Raw genomic sequence first — 19,537 nt, forward strand, 5'->3', positions numbered from 1 at the left:
TTCTGAAATCAGCAACATATGTCCCAACATTGCATCACTCAAATCTGCCATTACATTAACGTATAGATATAAAACAACAGGAAAATTGCAGCTTGTTGTTTTACACCGGAATATTTTAGTGTCTGTACCTGAAGTCCGGAACACAGCGCAACCGGAAGCTTGTGTTTGCACAAAGCTAAGCTATCGGTGGCTAGCCAGTTTGCTATCGTAGTTTGGATTCTGCTTTAAGCAACGATCGGTTCTACAATAACTGAATTTATTCTCCAGAGGAATCCTGCTCTGTCATCAAAATGGGGAAGAGACAGCACCAGAAAGATAAAATGCAAGTTCAATTGTCTAATGTTTATTGTAGGGGCTAAATTAGCTACTCACTAGCTGTCTAGTAGCATGCTGCTGGTCATAGTTAACGGGTTAAAAAGTTATTCTACATTCTCAGCTGTCTTCCTGCTTTGTTAAATAAAATATAATCTGAAATTACGTGTTTTAGGATAGCTTGGCACACTGTTTCCAGTATTTACTGTATATTAACTTGATGGCTTGAAGGCTAATTTGATTTTTGTTAACTCGGATAACATAACGGTATATAATAGCTTGTTGAAGTCAGCTACCTGGACTAGTTAATCCACGCATCTAGCTCACATTTATTCTGATGTTTGTTATACCTATAGGTACATCACGTGTACTGAGTACACACATTTCTACGGTGGGAAAAAAACAGGTAATGGAAGTTTAACATTGGATTTCCTGTTATGTTCAGATTGTTTATAGTCAGAAGCCTTGTCTGAACCAGTATTTAGGTTCATTTTGATTTTAACACTTTGAAACAGTTTCACATCGTTTTATTTGTTTGATTGTGTGCTCAGCAATTTGAGAGGTTATCAAATGAAGCAAAGCACACATTGGTATGACATTTGTTGTTATTGTTTCGTAGAAATTCCCCAGGCAAATTTCAGACGCCTCCCCTTTGACCACTGCAGGTAAGGGACGATTTTAGCGTTTTATGCTTGATAAAACGCGGTATACTAGTGTTATTAAGGACATCGTAGTTTCACGTGGTAAAGGCTTGTCTCTTGCGTTCTGAAACGGTCTGCTTGTTATTCAGTGGAAGCAGCGACTCTACGGATTCCAAGTTGAATCCAGATATCAAGAGTTTTATGTCTGTCTACCGATTTGTCTGTGGCCTCTGTTTCTTCAACCGATATGATGCTATGATATTATGAGATGTCATTACATTGGAAATGTTATTGTTATTGTGTCTAGATTTCTGTGGTAGGCTGGCGGAAAGGTTTTATGTACCGAAGATTTGGACTTTATTTTGACTTGATACACAGTCCTCACTCACCGGTGCGGTTGCAGAATTGGAATGATAAATACACAGGAAAGGAGGGGGGTGTGGTGAAATATAATGTTTCTGATTGTGTTCTCTCTCACTGTTCCACAGCCTCTCTCTTCAGCCCTTTGAGTACCCCATGTGTACAGAAGAAGGAGTGGTGTTCGACCTGCTGTGAGAATCCCACATTCAGAATAACAAAGCAAAAATGCAGATGTGTTTTTTATGTGTTTGTCAGTTTTGTTGGTTATCGTAGTAACACTCTTCATCATTTTCTCTGTGCAGGAGCATCGTTCCCTGGATAAAGAAGTTTGGCACCAACCCCATTTCTGGAGAGGTGGGTGATCCATTGGTGGGACTGGAGAGCTGGCGGTATCACAGCCGCGTAGGAGTGTGTGAGGATGACGAGGTTGAGTGAGTGTGAGGATGATGCGGGTGAGTGTGAGGATGATGAGGGTGAGTGTGAGGATGATGAGGATGAGTGTGTGAGGATGATGAGGGTGAGTGTGAGGATGATGAGGGTGAGTGTGTGAGGATGATGAGGATGAGTGTGTGAGGATGATGAGGGTGAGTGTGAGGATGATGAGGATGCGTGTGAGGATGAGGAGGATGGTGAGGCTGTGTGTGAGGGTGAGTGTGTGAGGATGATGAGGATGAGTGTGTGAGGATGATGAGGGTGAGGATGAGGAGGATGGTGAGGCTGAGTGTGAGGGTGAGTGTGTGAGAATGATGAGGATGAGTGTGTGAGGATGAGGTGGGAGGATGGTGAGGCTGAGTGTGAGGGTGAGTGTGTGAGGATGAGGTGGGAGGATGATGATGCGTGTGTGAGGATGTTGAGGATGAGTGTGTGAGGATGATGAGGGTGAGGTGGGAGGTGCTGGGCATTAGAAGGCTGTGTGCTTTAGGCTGTGTGCTTCTCCAGTGTTAACTGAAGCAGAATGAGATGCTCACCATCACAGCTGTAGTCCCCGCTGAAACATTCACCCTCTGATAAATGCAGTAAAAAGATGAGTTTTTCTGAATCCTTGGTACAGAGCAATTACTGTATAGCTATATGAGCTGTCCATTTTTCCCCCTGAAGAATATTTTTTTACTTTGTAATCTTGTTACAGTGGCACTCTCACTGTAATGTATAAATTTTGGTCAGTCAGACAGCGGTATGATCTGAACCTGTGTTCCTGTTCTGTTCAGCTTTCTGCAAGACTGCAGAGCAACTTTTACAAACCCGGTGTAAATATTTCCCATATTCCGACTGCAAGGCTTCTTCATTGTCCTTAAGGTTCTCCTGCATATTTCCCTGATGCTCTGGTCATGTGAGAGGACTCTCAGTGGGTCACTGTAATGCTTACAGACCTTATTACTGCACCATAAAAGCCTCTATCGGCCGCGAACGGGTTCATTTCAGTATCAAAACAAGATACAAACAACATGCAGTCCTCCCCAGTGTCCACCAGAGGGCGTGAGATATCATGCATCTCGGGAGGAAGGCTGACGGAACACTATGGACACTGTTTGTTTTGCTTGCTCTCTGCTTGCCCAGACTTGTCCCTTCTGTATGATGGGCCCCTAAAATGTGGCCATAATCCTCTGCTCCTGCCCAGCATGTCCTGAGTCAGGCTGTTGGGGAGCAGTGTATGGGGAACGTGATGATTTGGTGAGACTGGCCTGGAAGACCTGTGCAGTTGTGTGTGTTTGTGAGTGTCAGAGTAGCGACTATGCGCGTCACATGGGGTGCACGTCACGTGGGGGTGCGTTTCTCTCACACCGCTCCTCTCTCATTGTAGAAGTTGGAGGCGAAGAACCTCATCAAGCTCAACTTCAGCAAGAACAGTGAAGGTAGGTCATCCTGTCAGTGGTAATAACGGAAACACCCTGTACAGAGCCTCCGCTCTGGTTCTGACCCCCTCCACCTCACAGCCTAACACTGGACCCCTAACACAGGACCCCTAACACAGGACCCCTAACACAGGACCCCTAACACAGGACCCCTAACACAGGACCCCTAACACAGGACCCCTAGCACAGACCCCCTAACACAGGACCCCCTAACACAGGACCCCCTAACACAGACCCCCTAACACAGGACCCCTAACACAGGACCCCTAACACAGGACCCCTAACACAGGACCCCTAACACAGGACCCCTAACACTGGACCCCTAACACTGGACCCCTAACACAGGACCCCTAACACAGGACCCCTAACACAGGACCCCTAACACTGGACCCCTAACACTGGACCCCTAACACAGGACCCCTACCACAGACCCCCTAACACAGGACCCCTACCACAGACCCCCTAACACAGACCCCCTAACACAGACCCCCTAACACAGGCCCCTAACACAGGCCCCCTAACACAGACCCCTAACACAGACCCCCTAACACAGGCCCCCTAACACTGGACCCCTAACACAGGACCCCTAGCACAGACCCCTAACACAGGACCCCCTAACACAGGACCCCTAACACAGACCCCATAACACAGACCTCCCTAACACAGACCCCTAACACAGGACCCCTAACACTGGACCCCTAACACTGGACCCCTAACACTGGACCCTAACACAGGCCCCCTAACACAGACCCCCTAACACAGACCCCCTACACAGGACCCCCTAACACTGGACCCCTAACACAGGACCCCTAGCACAGACCCCCTAACACCAGACCCCCTAACACTGGACCCCTAACACTGGACCCCTAACACAGGACCCCTAACACTGGACCCCTAACACAGGACCCCTAGCACAGACCCCCTAACACAGACCGCCTAACACTGGCCGCCTAACACTGGTAAATTCACGGTGATTCTGTGCTGAAGTGCTGTTCTCTTTGCAGGGAAATATCACTGCCCTGTTCTGTACACCGTCTTCACAAACAACTCCCACATCATGGCCAACAGGGTCACAGGAAACGTGTTCTCCCATGAGGTGAGCGTGTGAGTGTGTGTGTGCGTGCGTGCGTGCGTGTGTGTGTGTGAGAGTGTGTGTGTGTGTGCGTGCGTGTGTGTGAGAGTGTGTGTGTGTGTGTGTGTGTGTGCGTGCGTGTGTGTGAGAGTGTGTGTGTGTGCGTGTGCGTGCGTGTGTGTGTGTGTTTGTTTGTGTGTGCCTATGTGAGAGAGAGTGTGTGTGTGTGTGTGTGTGTGTGTGTGTGTGTTTGTTTGTGTGTGCCTATGTGAGAGAGAGTGTGTGTGTGTCTGTCTGTGTGTAAACGGCCATTTTGTTTCTGTTTCTGTTTATTTTGTCCAGGCGATTGAGCAGCTGAACATCAAAACCAAGACCTACAGAGATCTACTGACAGATGAACCGTTCAGCAGAAAGGATATCATCACACTGCAGGTGTGTGTGTGTGTGCGCGCGTGTGTGCATGTGTGTGTGTGTGTGTGCGCGCGTGTGTGGTGTGGCGTGTGTGTGTGTGTAAGCAGCGGTATGTCTCCTCCAGGTTAGTGGGTTCATAGCACCATTAGGTTATGAGCGGCCTGTGTCATAGATGGACGTGAGTACTTTATGTGCCTCTCATTCTGGAGAGTAAGCCTGTTTTTCCTGCTCTTCCTGTCAGGACCCGACTAACCTGGACAAGTTCAACGTCTCCAACTTCTTCCACGTGAAGAACAATCTGAAAGTGGTGGATCCAGGTCGGTGTGTTTTTCGGGTCTCTGTGCAGTGCTCGCTGCGTACTGACCTTTCACTGGCAGGAACCATCTGTGAGCTTAACCCTGCACAATGGGAGGAAAGGAGGAGTAGTGTGGGCCTTCTGTGAAGTTATGCAAGCTAAAGGGCTTAATCTACAGCAAAAACCCAACGGGCCCTCAGATGGGAAGGGGGGCGGAGTTCAGTTATTCTGTACCTCATATTTCCTCACAGTAGAACTTTCCAGTAGTCCATCATGGCCCCTCTCTGCCCGAGTACAACATTGTGATGCGTGAACGTCGTTGAGTGAATGTTCATTTCGTGGTGCTCAGATGAGGAGAAGGCCATGCAGGACCCCTCCTACCACCTGAGGACCACGAACCTGGAGACCCAGGAGACGCTGGCCGAGCTGTACCGGGACTACAAGGGGGACGAGCTGCTGGCCTCCACCATGAAGGGCCCGGAGAAGAAGAAAACAGACAAGCTCAACGCGGTGAGCGAGCGTGGGCACCGACCCGCCCCCCCGGCCCACCTACTGTCCCTGCCCCGCCCTGCCCCCACACCCGCCCCGCCCCGCCCCGCCTGACCTCGCTCCTGCTCACGGTCCCTGCCATACACATGAGTCTACCTCCTGCAGGCCTTAGACTGTAGCACCCTATCTCTCTCTCTCTCTCTCTCTCAGTGCAGTGTTAATGTCTCTCACTATCTCTCTCTCTCTCTCAGTGCAGTGTTAATGTCTCTCTCTCCCTCTCAGGCTCATTACTCCACAGGCAGAGTTTCGGCATCCTTCACGTCCACAGCCATGGCCCCCGAAACCACCCACGAAGCAGGTAACTCTCCAGCGCCCCCTGTCCCCCACCCTGGGAAAACAATCTCCACTGTCCCCCACCCTGATGAAACACTCTGCACTGTCCTCAGCGTCACTGACACAGGGGCGTTTCCGTGGAGCTGCCAGTTAAACCTCTCCCTCACTTCCTCCTTCCTAGACGCCATTGCAGACGACACTGTGCGGTACGGGTACGTGAAGAAGAAGGGTTATGTGCGCCTGCACACCAACAAAGGGGACCTGAACCTGGAGCTCTACTGCGACAAGGTACCCTGACCCCTGACCCCTGAACTTTAACCTCAGCGCTGGGTGGAGGAGTGTAAGGAATGTGGGGACTCGGCGCTGGGTAGAGGAGTGTAAGGATTGTGGGGACTCGGCCCTGGGTAGAGGAGTGTAAGGATTGTGGGGACTCTGCACTGGGTAGAGGAGTGTGTGCACATGGCAGTGTGTGTGATAGGGAAACACAGATGTGTCCACGGCAGTGTGTGTGATAGGAAAACACACACGTGTCCACGGCAGTGTGTGTGATAGGGAAACACAGATGTGTCCATGGCAGTGTGTGTGATGAGGGAAATGGACCGTGTCACGTGCAGTGGTGTGGATGAGGGGAACACACCGGTCCAGAGGTGTTGATAGGGAAACACACACGTGTCCATGGCAGTGTGTGTGATAGGGAAACACACACGTGTCCACGGCAGTGTGTGTGATAGGGAAACACACACGTGTCCACGGCAGTGTGTGTGATAGGGAAACACACACGTGTCCACGGCAGTGTGTGTGATAAGGAAACACACACGTGTCCATGGCAGTGTGTGTAGAACAAGTTACATGAAGAAACAACGTGTCATGGCCTGTTGTGAAGGCCCCACGTAGTCAGCAGGTCGTCAGGACCCGTGTCTGCTGTAGTGAAGGAAGTGTGGTGTGTGTGGAAGGGCGTTGCTGTGTGACTGACAAGGCCAGCAGCGTTGTAGAGAGAGCAGCCTAACTGCCTCAGAGGTCCAGCGTCTTCGCAGGCAGTGGAAAGCTTCTGCCTCAAAGCCCATGACGGTGGGTGTGATGTGTGTCTGTGTGTGTCGGTCTGACTGTCTGTGTGTGTGTGTGTCTGTGTATGTGTGTATCTGTCTTTGTGGGTGTGTATCTTTGTGTATGTACATGTGTGTGTTTTATTTTTTTAATTTTAATGGATCGGCCATATTGAAGTGGTAACAGATGTTTTGAAACATTTTGTGTGAGCAGCACATTCTGCAAAATATTTTTATGGTGTGTTTAGGTTTATGCTGTATTCAGTTATTCCTGATGGGTTATTTGCATTCGGTTTCTCTCTCTCTCTCTCTCTCTCTCTCTGTCTCTCTGTCCCCCCATCTCCGTCCTGCCTTCCGTAACACTCCCTTGTGCTCGTGTCCTTCCTAGTGAAACACTCCCTGCAGACTCAGGTTTACTACCGCTGTACCTGAACCCGCACCTACCAGAGTCCACCAGCTTAACCCTAACCCAGATTTAACTTGAACCCAGACTTAACCTGAACCTAGGCTTAAATCTGAACTCCTGCTTAACCTGAACCCAGGTTTATCCCAAACCCAGCCTTATCCCTAACTCAGGTTTACCCCAAGATGAGAGCTGTGGGGGGCGGGTTATGTGTCTGATACACAGGATTATTTGGGGGCTGTTTGTATAGGCCGGGTGTGGGATTATTTGGGGGGTGGTTGTGTAGGGTAGATTTGGGATTATTTGGGGGGTGTTTGTGTAGGGTAGATTTGGGATTATTTGTGGGGTGTTTGTGTAGGGTAAATGTTGGATTATTTGGGGGTGTTTGTGTAGGGTAGATTTGGGATTATTTGGGGGTTTTTGTGTAGGGTAGATGTTGGATTATTTGGGGGTGTTGTGTAGGTAGATTTGGGACTATTTGGGGGGTGTTTGTGTAGGGTAAATGTTGGATTATTTGGGGGGTGTTTGTGTAGGGTAGATTTGGGATTATTTGTGGGGTGTTTGTGTTGGGTAAATGTGGGATTATTTGTGGGGTGTTTGTGTTGGGTAAGTGTGGGATTATTTGTGGGGTGTTTCTGTTGGGTAAATGGGATTATTTGGGGGGTGTTTGTGTTGGGTAAGGTGATTTTGGGGGTGTTGTGTTGGGTAAGTGTGGATTATTTGGGGGTGTTTGTGTTGGGTAAGTGGATTATTTGGGGGTGTTTGTTTAGGGTAATGGGATTATTTGGGGGTGTTTGTGTTGGGTAATGGGATTATTTGGGGGTGTTTGTGTAGGGTAGATTTGGGATTATTTGGGGGTGTTTGTGTTGGGTAAATGGGATTATTTGGGGGGTGTTTGTGTAGGGTAGATTTGGGATTATTTGGGGGTGTTTGTGTAGGGTAGATTTGGGATTATTTGGGGTGTTGTTTGGTAAGGGATTATTTGGGGGTGTTTGTGTTAGGGTAAATGGGATTATTTGGGGGTGTTTGTTTAGGGTAATGGGATTATTTGGGGGTGTTTGTGTTGGGTAAGTGGGATTATTTGTGGGGTGTTTGTGTTGGGTAAGTGGGATTATTTGGGGGGTGTGTGTGTTGGGTAAGTGGGATTATTTGTGGGGTGTTTGTTTAGGGTAAGTGGGATTATTTGGGGGGTGTTTGTGTTGGGTAAATGGGATTATTTGGGGGGTGTTTGTTTAGGGTAAATGGGATTATTTGGGGGTGTTTGTTTAGGGTAAGTGGGATTATTTGGGGGTGTTTGTGTTGGGTAAATGTGGGATTATTTGTGGGGTGTTTGTGTTGGGTAAATGGGATTATTGGGGTGTGTGTTGGGTAATGGATTATTTGGGGGTGTGTGTGGGTAAGTGGGATTATTTGTGGGGTGTTTGTTTAGGGTAAATGGGATTATTTGGGGGGTGTTTGTGTTGGGTAAATGGGATTATTTTGGGGGGTGTGTGTGTGGGTGCGCTCGTCCTCCTTCTTGGCGTTTGTTTGTCTGGTGGCCTGCCGTTCTCGACTGTCCTGAGCTGCCCCTGCCTGCCGCGCTCTGAGAAGCAGTCCAATTAAAGCCCTCCGCTCTCCTCTCCTCTGATCCCTGCACTCTGATAGGCTGCCTGACAGGGCTCAGGAGCCCCTCCCCCTCAGTCCTGTCCCAGTGCAGCCTGAGAGACAGACAGTGAGGAGAGCGGACAGTGCTCCGTCCCGCCACGCATCACCTGACTGTCCCTCAGGGCGTGGCCTCATTCTCTCACTGGAGAGACAATGCAGACCCCCCCCCCCCACCCCATCCTCGCCAGGGCACAACCCCCCCACCCCCCACACCAGGGCAGGCAGAAAAGCAAACCTTAATCTGAAAGTGTCGACAGATACACTGCATGTGCCTTTGTGTGCAGTTCTACACATCTTATGAAACGTGTCTTTTAAATGTTTACATTTCTGCATCTCTCTCCCTCTCTCCCCCCTCTCTCTCTGCTATGCCTGACTCTGATTAAGGAAATTAATTGAGCCCGAAAGGTGGGCCATGTGCCGTTTGTTTTGGAATGTTGAAAGAGGGGAATAACAGAGGAGGGGAAAAGCTGCCTTGCAGCCATGGAAACAGCTTTTACCCTGGTAACAGAGTGCTTGCTACTAATTCAGTTTTCATTGGTTCCTCGGCTGCCCAATCAGGATAAAGACAGGAAGTGCTAGTGATAAGGAAACCTCTCTGGCCTCCAGTGAGAATGTGCGTGTGATTATGAATGAATGATGTTATTTTAGGCGCATATGGTTGGGGTTAGGGGTGCGTTGGTGCTGATTTTGTTTTGTTTTCTCTGAGAAAAGCAGACCCGACAGGCAGGACATGACTCAGTGTGTCTGAATCATTTCCCTGTGCTGTGATTGGCTCGGTGGTGGCTGGTGTCCTCTCTCTGTGGCCGAGGGGTGTATTCGTCTCATTTCCCTGCGCTGTGATTGGCTCCTCTCTCTGTGGCTGGGGCTGGTTTAGCAGCTGCTGAGCGGTTGCTGGTCTCCTGTGGCGGTGGATTCACAGGGAGCAGCAGCGCTGTCTGAAAGCAGCTGAGCAGCCAGTGCGAGTGCTGCGGGCAGCTGTGGCAGACAGGAGGTCCGCGAATACAGCAGAGAACACACAAACAGCCAGAGCAGAGTTGACCTGCTGCTCCACACTCTCAACACCAGGCAACACTTAACACCAGGCAACACTCCTGGAATGTGAACTGGAGATTATTCATGATTATGAAAAGTCATTTTTTGTGTTGAATTTTTGCTAGCTCAGTTATTTATTTAATTTTGGAATCATTACAAATGCCTCTGTTAAGGCCAGTTCTAAGTTGTGTGATTTAAGTGTAGTGTGTGGTTGTTTTGAGATGGCATCGTGTAGATAAACATTTGTGGGCTAAATTTACTTTAAAAGGGAGTTTTACCGAGGTGAACTTGTCGCTGGAGAGCTGTGTAAAGAATTGTGGGAGAGCCATTGTGTTTGTGTCTATTATTAAGACTTTTTGAAAAAGCCCCTTTTACCAGCTGGAGTATGAGGAGAACACTGCTGACTCAAGCTGTTCCTACTGAAGAGGAGAACTAGCGAGCGCTTTCAGGAAATGAAGCCGGGTTCCATGTTTGTGCAGCCATCACAGTGCTGAACACCCTGTCCCTCACAGTGCTGAACACCCTGTCCCTCACAGTGCTGAACACCCTGTCCATCACAGTGCTAAACACCCTGTCCCTCACAGTGCTGAACACCCTGTCCCTCACAGTGCTGAACACCCTGTCCGTCACAGTGCTGAACACCCTGTCCGTCACAGTGCTGAACACCCTGTCCGTCACAGTGCTGAACACCCTGTCCGTCACAGTGCTGAACACCCTGTGTCTGTCTGCAGTTGAGATCTTTCTTCTCCCTCATCTCCCCAGGGCTCTGCAGTCACTGTGTGTGGGTGCCTGCAGCTGATTGGTTCACTGTGTGTGGGTGCCTGCAGCTGATTGGCTGCTGTAGATGTTTGTGTTGCCGGTGACTTCCTGTTGATTTCACGCCCCCCATCTTTCATTCTCTCCACTCTTGTTTGCCCCCCTAGGTCCCCAAGGCTGGCGAGAATTTTATTCGGCTCTGCAAGAAGGGGTACTACGATGACACCATCTTTCATAGATCCATCCGGAACTTCATGGTAGGTTGCAGAACTCAGAGGTGCTTCAGGGTTTGTGTGGGCTGAAGATGGATGGGGTTCGGCTGAGTGTAAAATGCGACAGAAATGATGTAACGATGTGTCTCAGCTCAGAGAGCTGCTGTTTGCCAGAAACACGCACACGTGTGGTGTCACGTAACCATCGCTATGGGTTACCTGGCGGCGGAGGGGCTCCATGTGACCTGGAACACGCGTGTGTGGCAGGACCCATGGCAGCACACGCGAGGGACGGGCCCAGTTTACTGGTTTGGGGAAAATATTAATTAATTTGGGGACGGGCTTTCTGCAAACCATGCCCTCCTGCCCCAGGTTAATATTCCTGAGTGGGTAATCTGAGTGGGTAATCTGAGTGGGTAATCTGAGTGGGTAATCTGAGTGGGTAATCTGAGTGGGTAATCTGAGTGGGTAATCTGAGTGGGTAATCTGTGTGGGTAATCTGAGTGGGTAATCTGAGTGGGTAATCTGAGTGGGTAATCTGAGTGGGTAATCTGAGTGGGTAGTCTGTGTGGGTAATCTGTGTGGGTAATCTGTGTGGGTAATCTGTGTGGGTAATCTGCATCGTTTGCTGTGGAGTCTCCTGCTGGCTGTTAGCGTTAGCGGGCTGTGGAGTCTCCTGCTGGCTGTTAGCGTTAGCGGGCTGTGGAGTCTCCTGCTGGCTGTTAGCGTTAGCGGGCTGTGGAGTCTCCTGCTGGCTGTTAGCGCTAGCAGGCTGTGGAGTCTCCTGCTGGCTGTTAGCGTTAGCAGTCAGTGGAGTCACCTGCTGGCTGTTAGCGTTAGCGGGCTGTGGAGTCACCTGCTGGCTGTTAGCGTTAGCAGGCTGTGGAGTCACCTGCTGGCTGTTAGCCTTAGAAGTCTGTGGATTCTCCTGCTGGCTGTTAGCGTTAGCGGGCTGTGGAGTCTCCTGCTGGCTGTTAGCGTTAGCGGGCTGTGGGGTCACCTGCTGCTGGTTGGCGTGTCGGGGGCTCCTGAGTTCACCGGCGCTATTGTTCACCGCTAGCGCGCGTCCCTCAGGGGCTCTTCTGTTTCTTAAGCCTGACAGCTGCTCTCCACACGGCTGCTGTTCCACTTCTGTTCAGCTGTAGAAATGAATGATGGCGGATTTCTTTCCCATGGTTCTGTAGTAGTCTGGAGCAGACTGTGTGGGAGGAAGGGGGGTGGATTCGGTTACGGGAGCAGAACTCCTGGCCTTGCTTTGGAGGTGGGGGGGGGGTGGGGGGTGAGGGGGGGGGGGCGGGGGCTCTGTAATGGGAGTAGTTCTGCTAAATGAGTCCAGTTATTATCATTATTATCACAGCAGAACCCAGTCTCATCTCTCCTGAGTCCGGTTCTTGGGTTCTGCTCCTGGGTCCAGTAACCATCGAGTATCCACTGAAGCTGTGAATTCTTGAGAGGCAGATCACTGAGAGACAGATCATCATACTGCCTTTAGTGTTTGAGCAGTTCTGCTGTTACCAGTATTATCTCCAACTAACCAGTCACGTTAAAAAAAAACATGTTGCGTTTAAATTTTTCTTCCAGATTCAAGGAGGGGACCCTACAGGAACCGGCACAGGTGAGCTTCTGTCACTCAAACACCTTCATCATCATCATCATCATCATCCAGAATCCTAGGTCACGGATTCATGAAAATGCACCGTTTATGGTATAAGGGGGTGTTAATTTTGACGTTACTTGGCACCCAGCTGTGGAGATTATAGCTCACACGTTGGAAACGGAGCCTGACATCTCCATGCCTGCGTTTTTAGATGCTCCTGCTGTGTTCCAAATTCATGTGGTCATATTCCATACATGTGTGTAATTAGGGCAGCTGGGGGTAAATATACACGTGTCTAATTAGGGCAACTGGCTTCAATTACCCCCGGGGTAAATATACATGTGTCTAATTAGGCCATGAGTCTTCAGTTACCCCCGGGGGTAAATGTACATGTGTCCATTTTCATAAATGTACCTGTGGCTGCATCCTATTTAAGTTTGTTATTAATACTTACCTGGCTGATGCCCTTAACCAAGATTACCTGGACAGAATATTCCCATCCTATAAATACAAATATTACATACAGTTTTGAAAAATATGATGCGTTTCTTACTGGACGCGTTTAATAAACAGTTCAGGATCAGTGTTAGGGTGCAGAAGGACCTGAGCCCCAGAGATGGGATGGGGATGCACAGTGTGATGGTTTTACCGAGTGTGTGGTGCCTGCAGTTATTCTGTAAGGATATAAGGGTGTAACTGCAGGAGCGTGAGCATTCTGACGCAGGTTTGACAGGAACTCCTTCCCCAGGGTTTCAGACCTCAGTCCTGCGCCTGCAGCTCCACGCCAGGTCTGCGTCTCAGTCGCCATGGGGAAACCCTGCTGATGCAGGTAGCGCAGGAAGTGTGTTTTTATCACAGATGGAAAGACGCTTAAACGGAAAGTGTTTTTTTTATCCCTGGAGCTGAGACGCTTAAACAGGAAGTGGTTGTTTAATCGCTGGAGGTGAGAAGCTTAAGCAGGAAGTGGTTCTTTTTCACTGTGTCTGTGACTGTCTGTGATTTGCTGGTTTGGGTCTGTGACTGATTCTGTTCCCCTCTTGCCACGGTTCTTGGAAATGCCTCAGAACCTCTCCGCTCCGGTTCCACACACATCGGGGCTGCGGGGTTCTCAGTGAGCCCAGCGTTACGCAGGCAGGGCTACGGGGGTCTCAGTGAGCCCAGCGTTACGCAGGCAGGGCTACGGCTGAGCCCGTCCGCGTGTGGGCGGGGTCACACCTTAAAGCAGCCGGAGCGTCTGACGGCCAGGGAGAGAGCAGGGAGGCACAGAGCGGTCTGCATCCGGCTGGTTTTGGGTTTCGGGGATGAGATGAAGCGATTATGAGTATATTTTAATGTAGGATGGCTGAACTCTGTACATGAGAGGCGGGCTGGTGCCCAGACCCCCGCAGTGACGGTTTAAACCGCGTCTGAGGTTCACGCTGCTGAGGGTTTTGCCCGTTTAATTGGCGTTTTGTGAGTGTTTGCTGCAAGGCCAGGTTGAGTGGAAGTCAGTCAATCTTCCTGTTTTTAATGGAGGGCCTGTTGTGTGGGGAAATGTCAGAGAGGGTATAAATAATGCAGAAATGTCACCGGGGGAAGCTTTATGCCTTCCAGCCCCCAGTAAAACCTCTCAGCGCACGGCTGGCGTCCAGGCTGGCGTCCCGGGCTCTCCCCAGTCAAGAGCACCTTCAGCCCTGAAGAGCCCCGCTGCTGTTTGCCCCCCCCCCCCCCCCGCTGTTCTGCCCCCCCCAGCCGCTGTTCTGCCCCCCCCCAGCCGCTGTTCTGCCCCCCCAGCCGCTGCTGTTTCGTAGTCTGAGGGCCTGCTGAGGTTCGATGGCCGTAATCTCTCTCTCTCTCCCTCTCTCCCCCCTCCCTCTCTTCTCTCTCTCCCCTCCCTCTCTCTCTTTCTCTCTCCCCTCTCTCCCCCCTCTCTCTCTTTCTCTCTCCCCCCCTCTCTCTTTTCTCTCTCCCTCTCCCTCTCCCCCCTCTCTTTTTTTCTCTCCCCTCCCCTCTCCCCTCCCCCCCTCTCTCTCTCTCTCTCTCCTCCCTCTCCTCCCTGCAGGGGGCGAGTCCTTTTGGGGGAAGCCCTTTAAGGATGAGTTTAGGCCCAATCTGTCCCACACGGGCCGGGGGGTCCTGAGCATGGCCAACTCCGGGCCCAACACCAACAAGTCTCAGTTGTGAGTGTTCAGTCTGCAAAACAACCATCACCCCACTAGACCTTCACAGTCACCACACTGTGACCTTCACAGTCACCCCACTGTGACCTTCACAGTCACCCCACTGTGACCTTCACAGTCACCCCACTGTGACATCCACAGTCACCACACTGCGACCTTCACAGTCACCCCACTGTGACCTTCACAGTCACCACACTGCGACCTTCACAGTCACCCCACTGTGACCTTCACAGTCACCACACTGCGACCTTCACAGTCACCACACTGCGACCTTCACAGTCACCCCACTGTGACCTTCACAGTCACCCCACTGTGACCTTCACAGTCACCCCACTGTGACCTTCACAGTCACCACACTGCGACCTTCACAGTCACCTCACTGCTACCTTCACAGTCACCACACCGAGACTTTCACAGATCTGTGTCACTTGTTCTTTTTGATGTGTTCCCCGTCTGTGTTCAAATAATTATTTCAGTTCTCTGTGTGCTGAGTTAGTCAGTGGTGAGTCAGTCTTCTGAAAGAAGCAGACTGTGGTTAGCGAGCTGCATTGTCTCTCTCTCACACACACACACACATGCACACGCACACACACACGCTCACATACACACACGCACATTCCTCTGGAGCGATTATTCTCCTGACAGTCTGATTGCACTCTCTTTTTAGAGAAGCCAGATTGAAAAGCGATTTCCATTTTATTATTCATCCTCCTGAGTGCTCTGATGTTACCTTTCTCTCTGAAAGAGGTGTGGTCTCAGACTGCTTGCTGATTGGTGCTGTTTGACTGGACTAGTTTCGGGTTTGTGGGGTGAAGCTTGCTGTCGCAGGGTTCTCTCTGTTCTTGCTGCACTGGTGCAGCATAATAACACTGCGGATCTGCATGCAGCCCCCCATCGCATTTTCACATCGCATTTTCTCTCCGCATCGCATAGAGAAATATGAGGTCAGAGGATTCTGCCACATAATTTTTTTTACTTCATATCACCGAGTAACTTCCTTATTTGTTAAAAAGCATGGCAAACGCTTTCAGTGTCATGTTAGATTTTTATGTTGTTACTTCAGATACTTCAAATGTGGAGTAGAATAGATTAGAGTGATTTAACTTTGGCTTCAGACATAAACACAGAACATTAGAGACCCAATCAGAACACAGTATATACGCAGTCACTGGCACATAAAACACATTCTATACACAATAAAGCACAACGTGCAAGGAGGTGAGATTCTCCACGTCTGCCTGTCTATGGTGGCAGGCCAGTCTGTGCCCGGTGCTCTCTATGGTAGGTGTGTGGAACTAAACCTGAAGATGTAGTTCTTACGGTATTATAACTTTGCACAAGGTTTCATTCCACAGGAACCTTGCAGGGAGGGGTGTGGCTGTGCTGGGGGGGGCACAGTGGGGGGGTTTTAATTGGTTCTCTTTTCCTTTTCAGCTTCATCACTTTTCGCTCTTGTCCCTACCTGGACAGGAAGCACACTGTGTTCGGCAGGTAAGACTTCCTGTTGTTCGCTCGTGTAGACAGGAAGCACACTGTGTTCAGCAGGTAAGACTTCCTGTTGTTCGCGAGACAGAAGCACTTCGAGTAGATTCCTTTCTTGAGACAGGAAGCACACTGTGTTCAGCAGGTAAGACTCTGTGTTGCTCGTGAACAGGCACACTGTGTTCAGCAGTAGACTTCCTGTTGTTCGCTCGTGTAGACAGGAAGCACACTGTGTTCAGCAGGTAAGACTTCCTGTTGTTCGCTCGTGTAGACAGGAAGCACACTGTGTTCAGCAGGTAAGACTTCCTGTTGTTCGCTCGTGTAGACAGGAAGCACACTGTGTTCAGCAGGTAAGACTTCCTGTTGCTTGCTCGTGTGGCTTTATGTTTCGGAGAAACTGGAGGTTTTAAAAATAATACAATTGGAGAGAACTACAGGTAAAAAAGAAAGAAAAACAAGCAAAACAAAGTGATACAATACTTCTGTCCTGTTATGATACGATAAGTTTCTATAGATGTATTCAGCTAATTAAATTCGCATTACGCTGTATTAGGATGTTTCTCCCTGACAGAATGGTTCAGACATGGAAAATTGACACGAGCTTTGGCCATCAAACACTACACAATAGAAAGTTCACATTTGAATATTCTTTTGTGTTGCCAGGGAAACGATGAATATGCATGAGATGATTATGAGGTCATGAAGCAACCAAGGATTTTCTGCCAACCTTTAACTGTCTTGTGTGTTGTAGTTTAGTAGTTCTTTCACTAGCGGGATTTAAAGCCCTGAGTGAACAGCTCCACTGTAGCGGGATTTTGTTAGACAGTGAGAATCGGTGTTTTTGTGCATTAGACGGTCTGAATCCGGTGTTTCGTGTGTTAGACGGTCTGAATCGGGTGTTTTTGTGCATTAGACGGTCTGAATCCGGTGTTTCGTGTGTTAGACGGTCTGAATCGGGTGTTTTGTGTGTTAGACGGTCTGAATCGGGTGTTTTTGTGCATTAGACGGTCTGAATCCGGTGTTTTGTGTGTTAGACGGTCTGAATCGGGTGTTTTTGTGCATTAGACGGTCTGAATCGGGTGTTTTTGTGTTCTCTTTCAGAGTGGTGGGGGGTTTTGAGACGCTCACTGCCATGGAGAACGTTGAAAGTGATCCAAAAACAGACCTGCCCAAGGTGAACCAGACCCACTGGACGCTTTAATACAAAACAAAATACAACCATAATGCAGCCAAAATACTACTGTAATACAACCATAATGCAGCCAAAATACTACTGTACTACAACCATAATGCATCCGTAACACAAACAAAATACAAAATCAGCCTGTTACACTGACTCCAGACCCGCCCATTTTTGCGTCAGATGGTTTCTGTTGTTGTGCTGTTGTGTTAGTTTGATATTTGCTGTTAGTTTTGTGCTGTTGTGTTAGTTTGATATTTGCTGTTAGTTTTGTGCTGTTGTGTTAGTTTGATATTTGCTGTTAGTTTTGTGCTGTTGTGTTAGTTTGATATTTCTGTTAGTGATTGGCGTTGTGTTAGTTTGATATTGCTGTTAGTATTGTGCTGTTGTGTTGTTTGATATTGCTGTAGTTGTGCTGTTGAGTTTGTTGTTCTCCGCTGTGCCAGTGATGACAGGTTGATTGTCTGTTTAATCTCAGTCGAAGTGAAGTGCTGACGCCACTTGTTGTGGTCCATCAGGAAGCCACCCAGGTCAGTGCTCCGCCCACCAAACATATACAGCCAATCAGCAACCAGTCAGCTTAGGGCTAAGATGGCTCAGTGTGTAAGTATGTGTAGCTGGGTTCTCGTTGTGCCACAGTAAGTCACTCGTGTGCGTGTGTGCGTGTGCGTGTGCGTGTGCGTGTGCGTGTGTGCGTGTGGTGTGTGTGTGCGTGTGCGTGTGTGTGTGTGTGTGCGCGTGGTGTGGTGCGTGCGTGGTGTGGTGTGGTGTGTGTGCGTGCGTGTGTGCGTGTGTGTGTGTGCCTGTGTGTGCGTGTGTGTGTGTGTGCAGATCGCTGCGGAGCGGGCGAAGGAGCTGCAGAAGCAGAAAGAGGAAGAGGAGGCTCAGAGCTCTCAGAGGAAGGTCAAAGATGATCAGCCCCCCAAGACCTTCCGGCCCGGTGTGGGCAAGTACATCAACAGGGCAACAACGTAAGCCCCGCCCCCACCATACGCACACTCACAGCATAAGCCCCGCCCCCACCATACGCACACTCACAGCATAAGCCCCGCCCCCACCATACGCACACTCACAGCATAAGCCCCGCCCCCACCATACACACACTCACAGAATAAGCCCCGCCCCCACCAGCGGTCTGTTTTAGTAAAACCTCTCCAGGCTGAGTGTTTCATGTAGCACGGCAGCTATAGAGGCGACTCTGTGCCGTGTGTGTGTGTGCGCGTTAGCAGAGGGGTGGCTATTTTTACCCTGAATCTCCTGCAGTCGCTGTGCAGTGGGCGGCTGCCAGTGTTATTTATGGTTCTGTGTGTATTTAATACTTACGGAGCAGTCTGCCAGTCTGGGGGTGTTCTGCAGAAAAGGGGTCCTACCATGGGCTCCCACACAGGGCAGTCAGAAACCACCAGCCAATAGCAGCGGCCGATCTCTCCAGACCCCGCCCTAAATGCTCCAGGGGGTGTGGTCTCACCCTGTGTGTCTGTGTTCCAGGCCCCGCCCTAAATGCTCCAGGGGGTGTGGTCTCACCCTGTGTGTCTGTGTTCCAGGCCCCGCCCTAAATGCTCCAGGGGGTGTGGTCTCACCCTGTGGGTCTGTGTTCCAGGCCCCGCCCTAAATGCTCCAGGGGGTGTGGTCTCACCCTGTGTGTCTGTGTTCCAGGCCCCGCCCTAAATGCTCCAGGGGGTGTGGTCTCACCCTGTGTGTCTGTGTTCCAGGAAACGCTCAGCCGTGCAGGAGGAGGCTGGGCCTTCCACCAGCGCCGCCGCCGCCAAGAAGCCCAAGAGCAAGAGTGGCGGCTTTGGCGATTTCAGCTCCTGGTAAAGCCACGCCCCTCGCCTCAGCCCCGCCCCCCTCACCCTCACCCCGCCTGTACCTGGACTGCTGTGGGCCCTAGTGCAGGCCCAACACTGCGGGGGTGTGAGGCGGAGAGCCGCAGGGGCTGCTGGGTAATTTCACCAGTCCCAAGAAACCAGGTGAGGTGAATTACCTGCATTACCCGAGTAATCTTTTAACCAATAAAAAGCAGCAGACCCTGCAGCTTTCAGGACTAAGGTGGGCGGGCCCTGTTATGAGGTGTCATAAAGGTTTTATTACTGAGCACAGTGTTGCCACGGTGATGTGATGTCATACTCATGATTAGAGGACTGAAGTCACTCGGGCTGAACCGGGACATGTACAGGTCTTCTAGGTCTTCACTGTAACAGTAACACTTTTCACCTCCTTATTACAAACGTACATTTTCTACTGCATGACTGATACAGACATG

General features: G+C 50.1%; 1 protein-coding gene across 1 annotated transcript in view; it reads left to right on the plus strand.

Annotated features, from left to right (window-relative positions):
- Positions 1 to 122: 122 nt before the first annotated feature.
- The window catches only part of ppil2 (peptidylprolyl isomerase (cyclophilin)-like 2), a 19,798-nt gene continuing 383 nt past the window's right edge, over positions 123 to 19,537 (plus strand). Inside the window, exons 1-19 of the mRNA XM_064297493.1 lie at positions 123 to 322; positions 669 to 718; positions 932 to 977; positions 1,442 to 1,504; positions 1,616 to 1,667; positions 3,115 to 3,166; positions 4,171 to 4,262; positions 4,581 to 4,670; positions 4,891 to 4,966; positions 5,294 to 5,454; positions 5,716 to 5,791; positions 5,948 to 6,054; positions 10,812 to 10,901; positions 12,438 to 12,471; positions 14,495 to 14,612; positions 16,047 to 16,103; positions 17,196 to 17,292; positions 18,049 to 18,245; positions 18,987 to 19,537. The exon at positions 18,987 to 19,537 is cut by the window's right edge and continues 383 nt beyond it. Of these exons, the coding sequence (XP_064153563.1) occupies positions 291 to 322; positions 669 to 718; positions 932 to 977; positions 1,442 to 1,504; positions 1,616 to 1,667; positions 3,115 to 3,166; positions 4,171 to 4,262; positions 4,581 to 4,670; positions 4,891 to 4,966; positions 5,294 to 5,454; positions 5,716 to 5,791; positions 5,948 to 6,054; positions 10,812 to 10,901; positions 12,438 to 12,471; positions 14,495 to 14,612; positions 16,047 to 16,103; positions 17,196 to 17,292; positions 18,049 to 18,245; positions 18,987 to 19,092 (1,596 nt within the window). The 5' untranslated portion in view covers positions 123 to 290 and the 3' untranslated portion in view covers positions 19,093 to 19,537. The remainder of the gene's footprint in view (positions 323 to 668; positions 719 to 931; positions 978 to 1,441; positions 1,505 to 1,615; positions 1,668 to 3,114; positions 3,167 to 4,170; positions 4,263 to 4,580; positions 4,671 to 4,890; positions 4,967 to 5,293; positions 5,455 to 5,715; positions 5,792 to 5,947; positions 6,055 to 10,811; positions 10,902 to 12,437; positions 12,472 to 14,494; positions 14,613 to 16,046; positions 16,104 to 17,195; positions 17,293 to 18,048; positions 18,246 to 18,986) is intronic.

This window comes from Anguilla rostrata, chromosome 10 (assembly GCF_018555375.3).
Source record: "Anguilla rostrata isolate EN2019 chromosome 10, ASM1855537v3, whole genome shotgun sequence".
Classification (NCBI taxonomy): domain Eukaryota; kingdom Metazoa; phylum Chordata; class Actinopteri; order Anguilliformes; family Anguillidae; genus Anguilla; species Anguilla rostrata.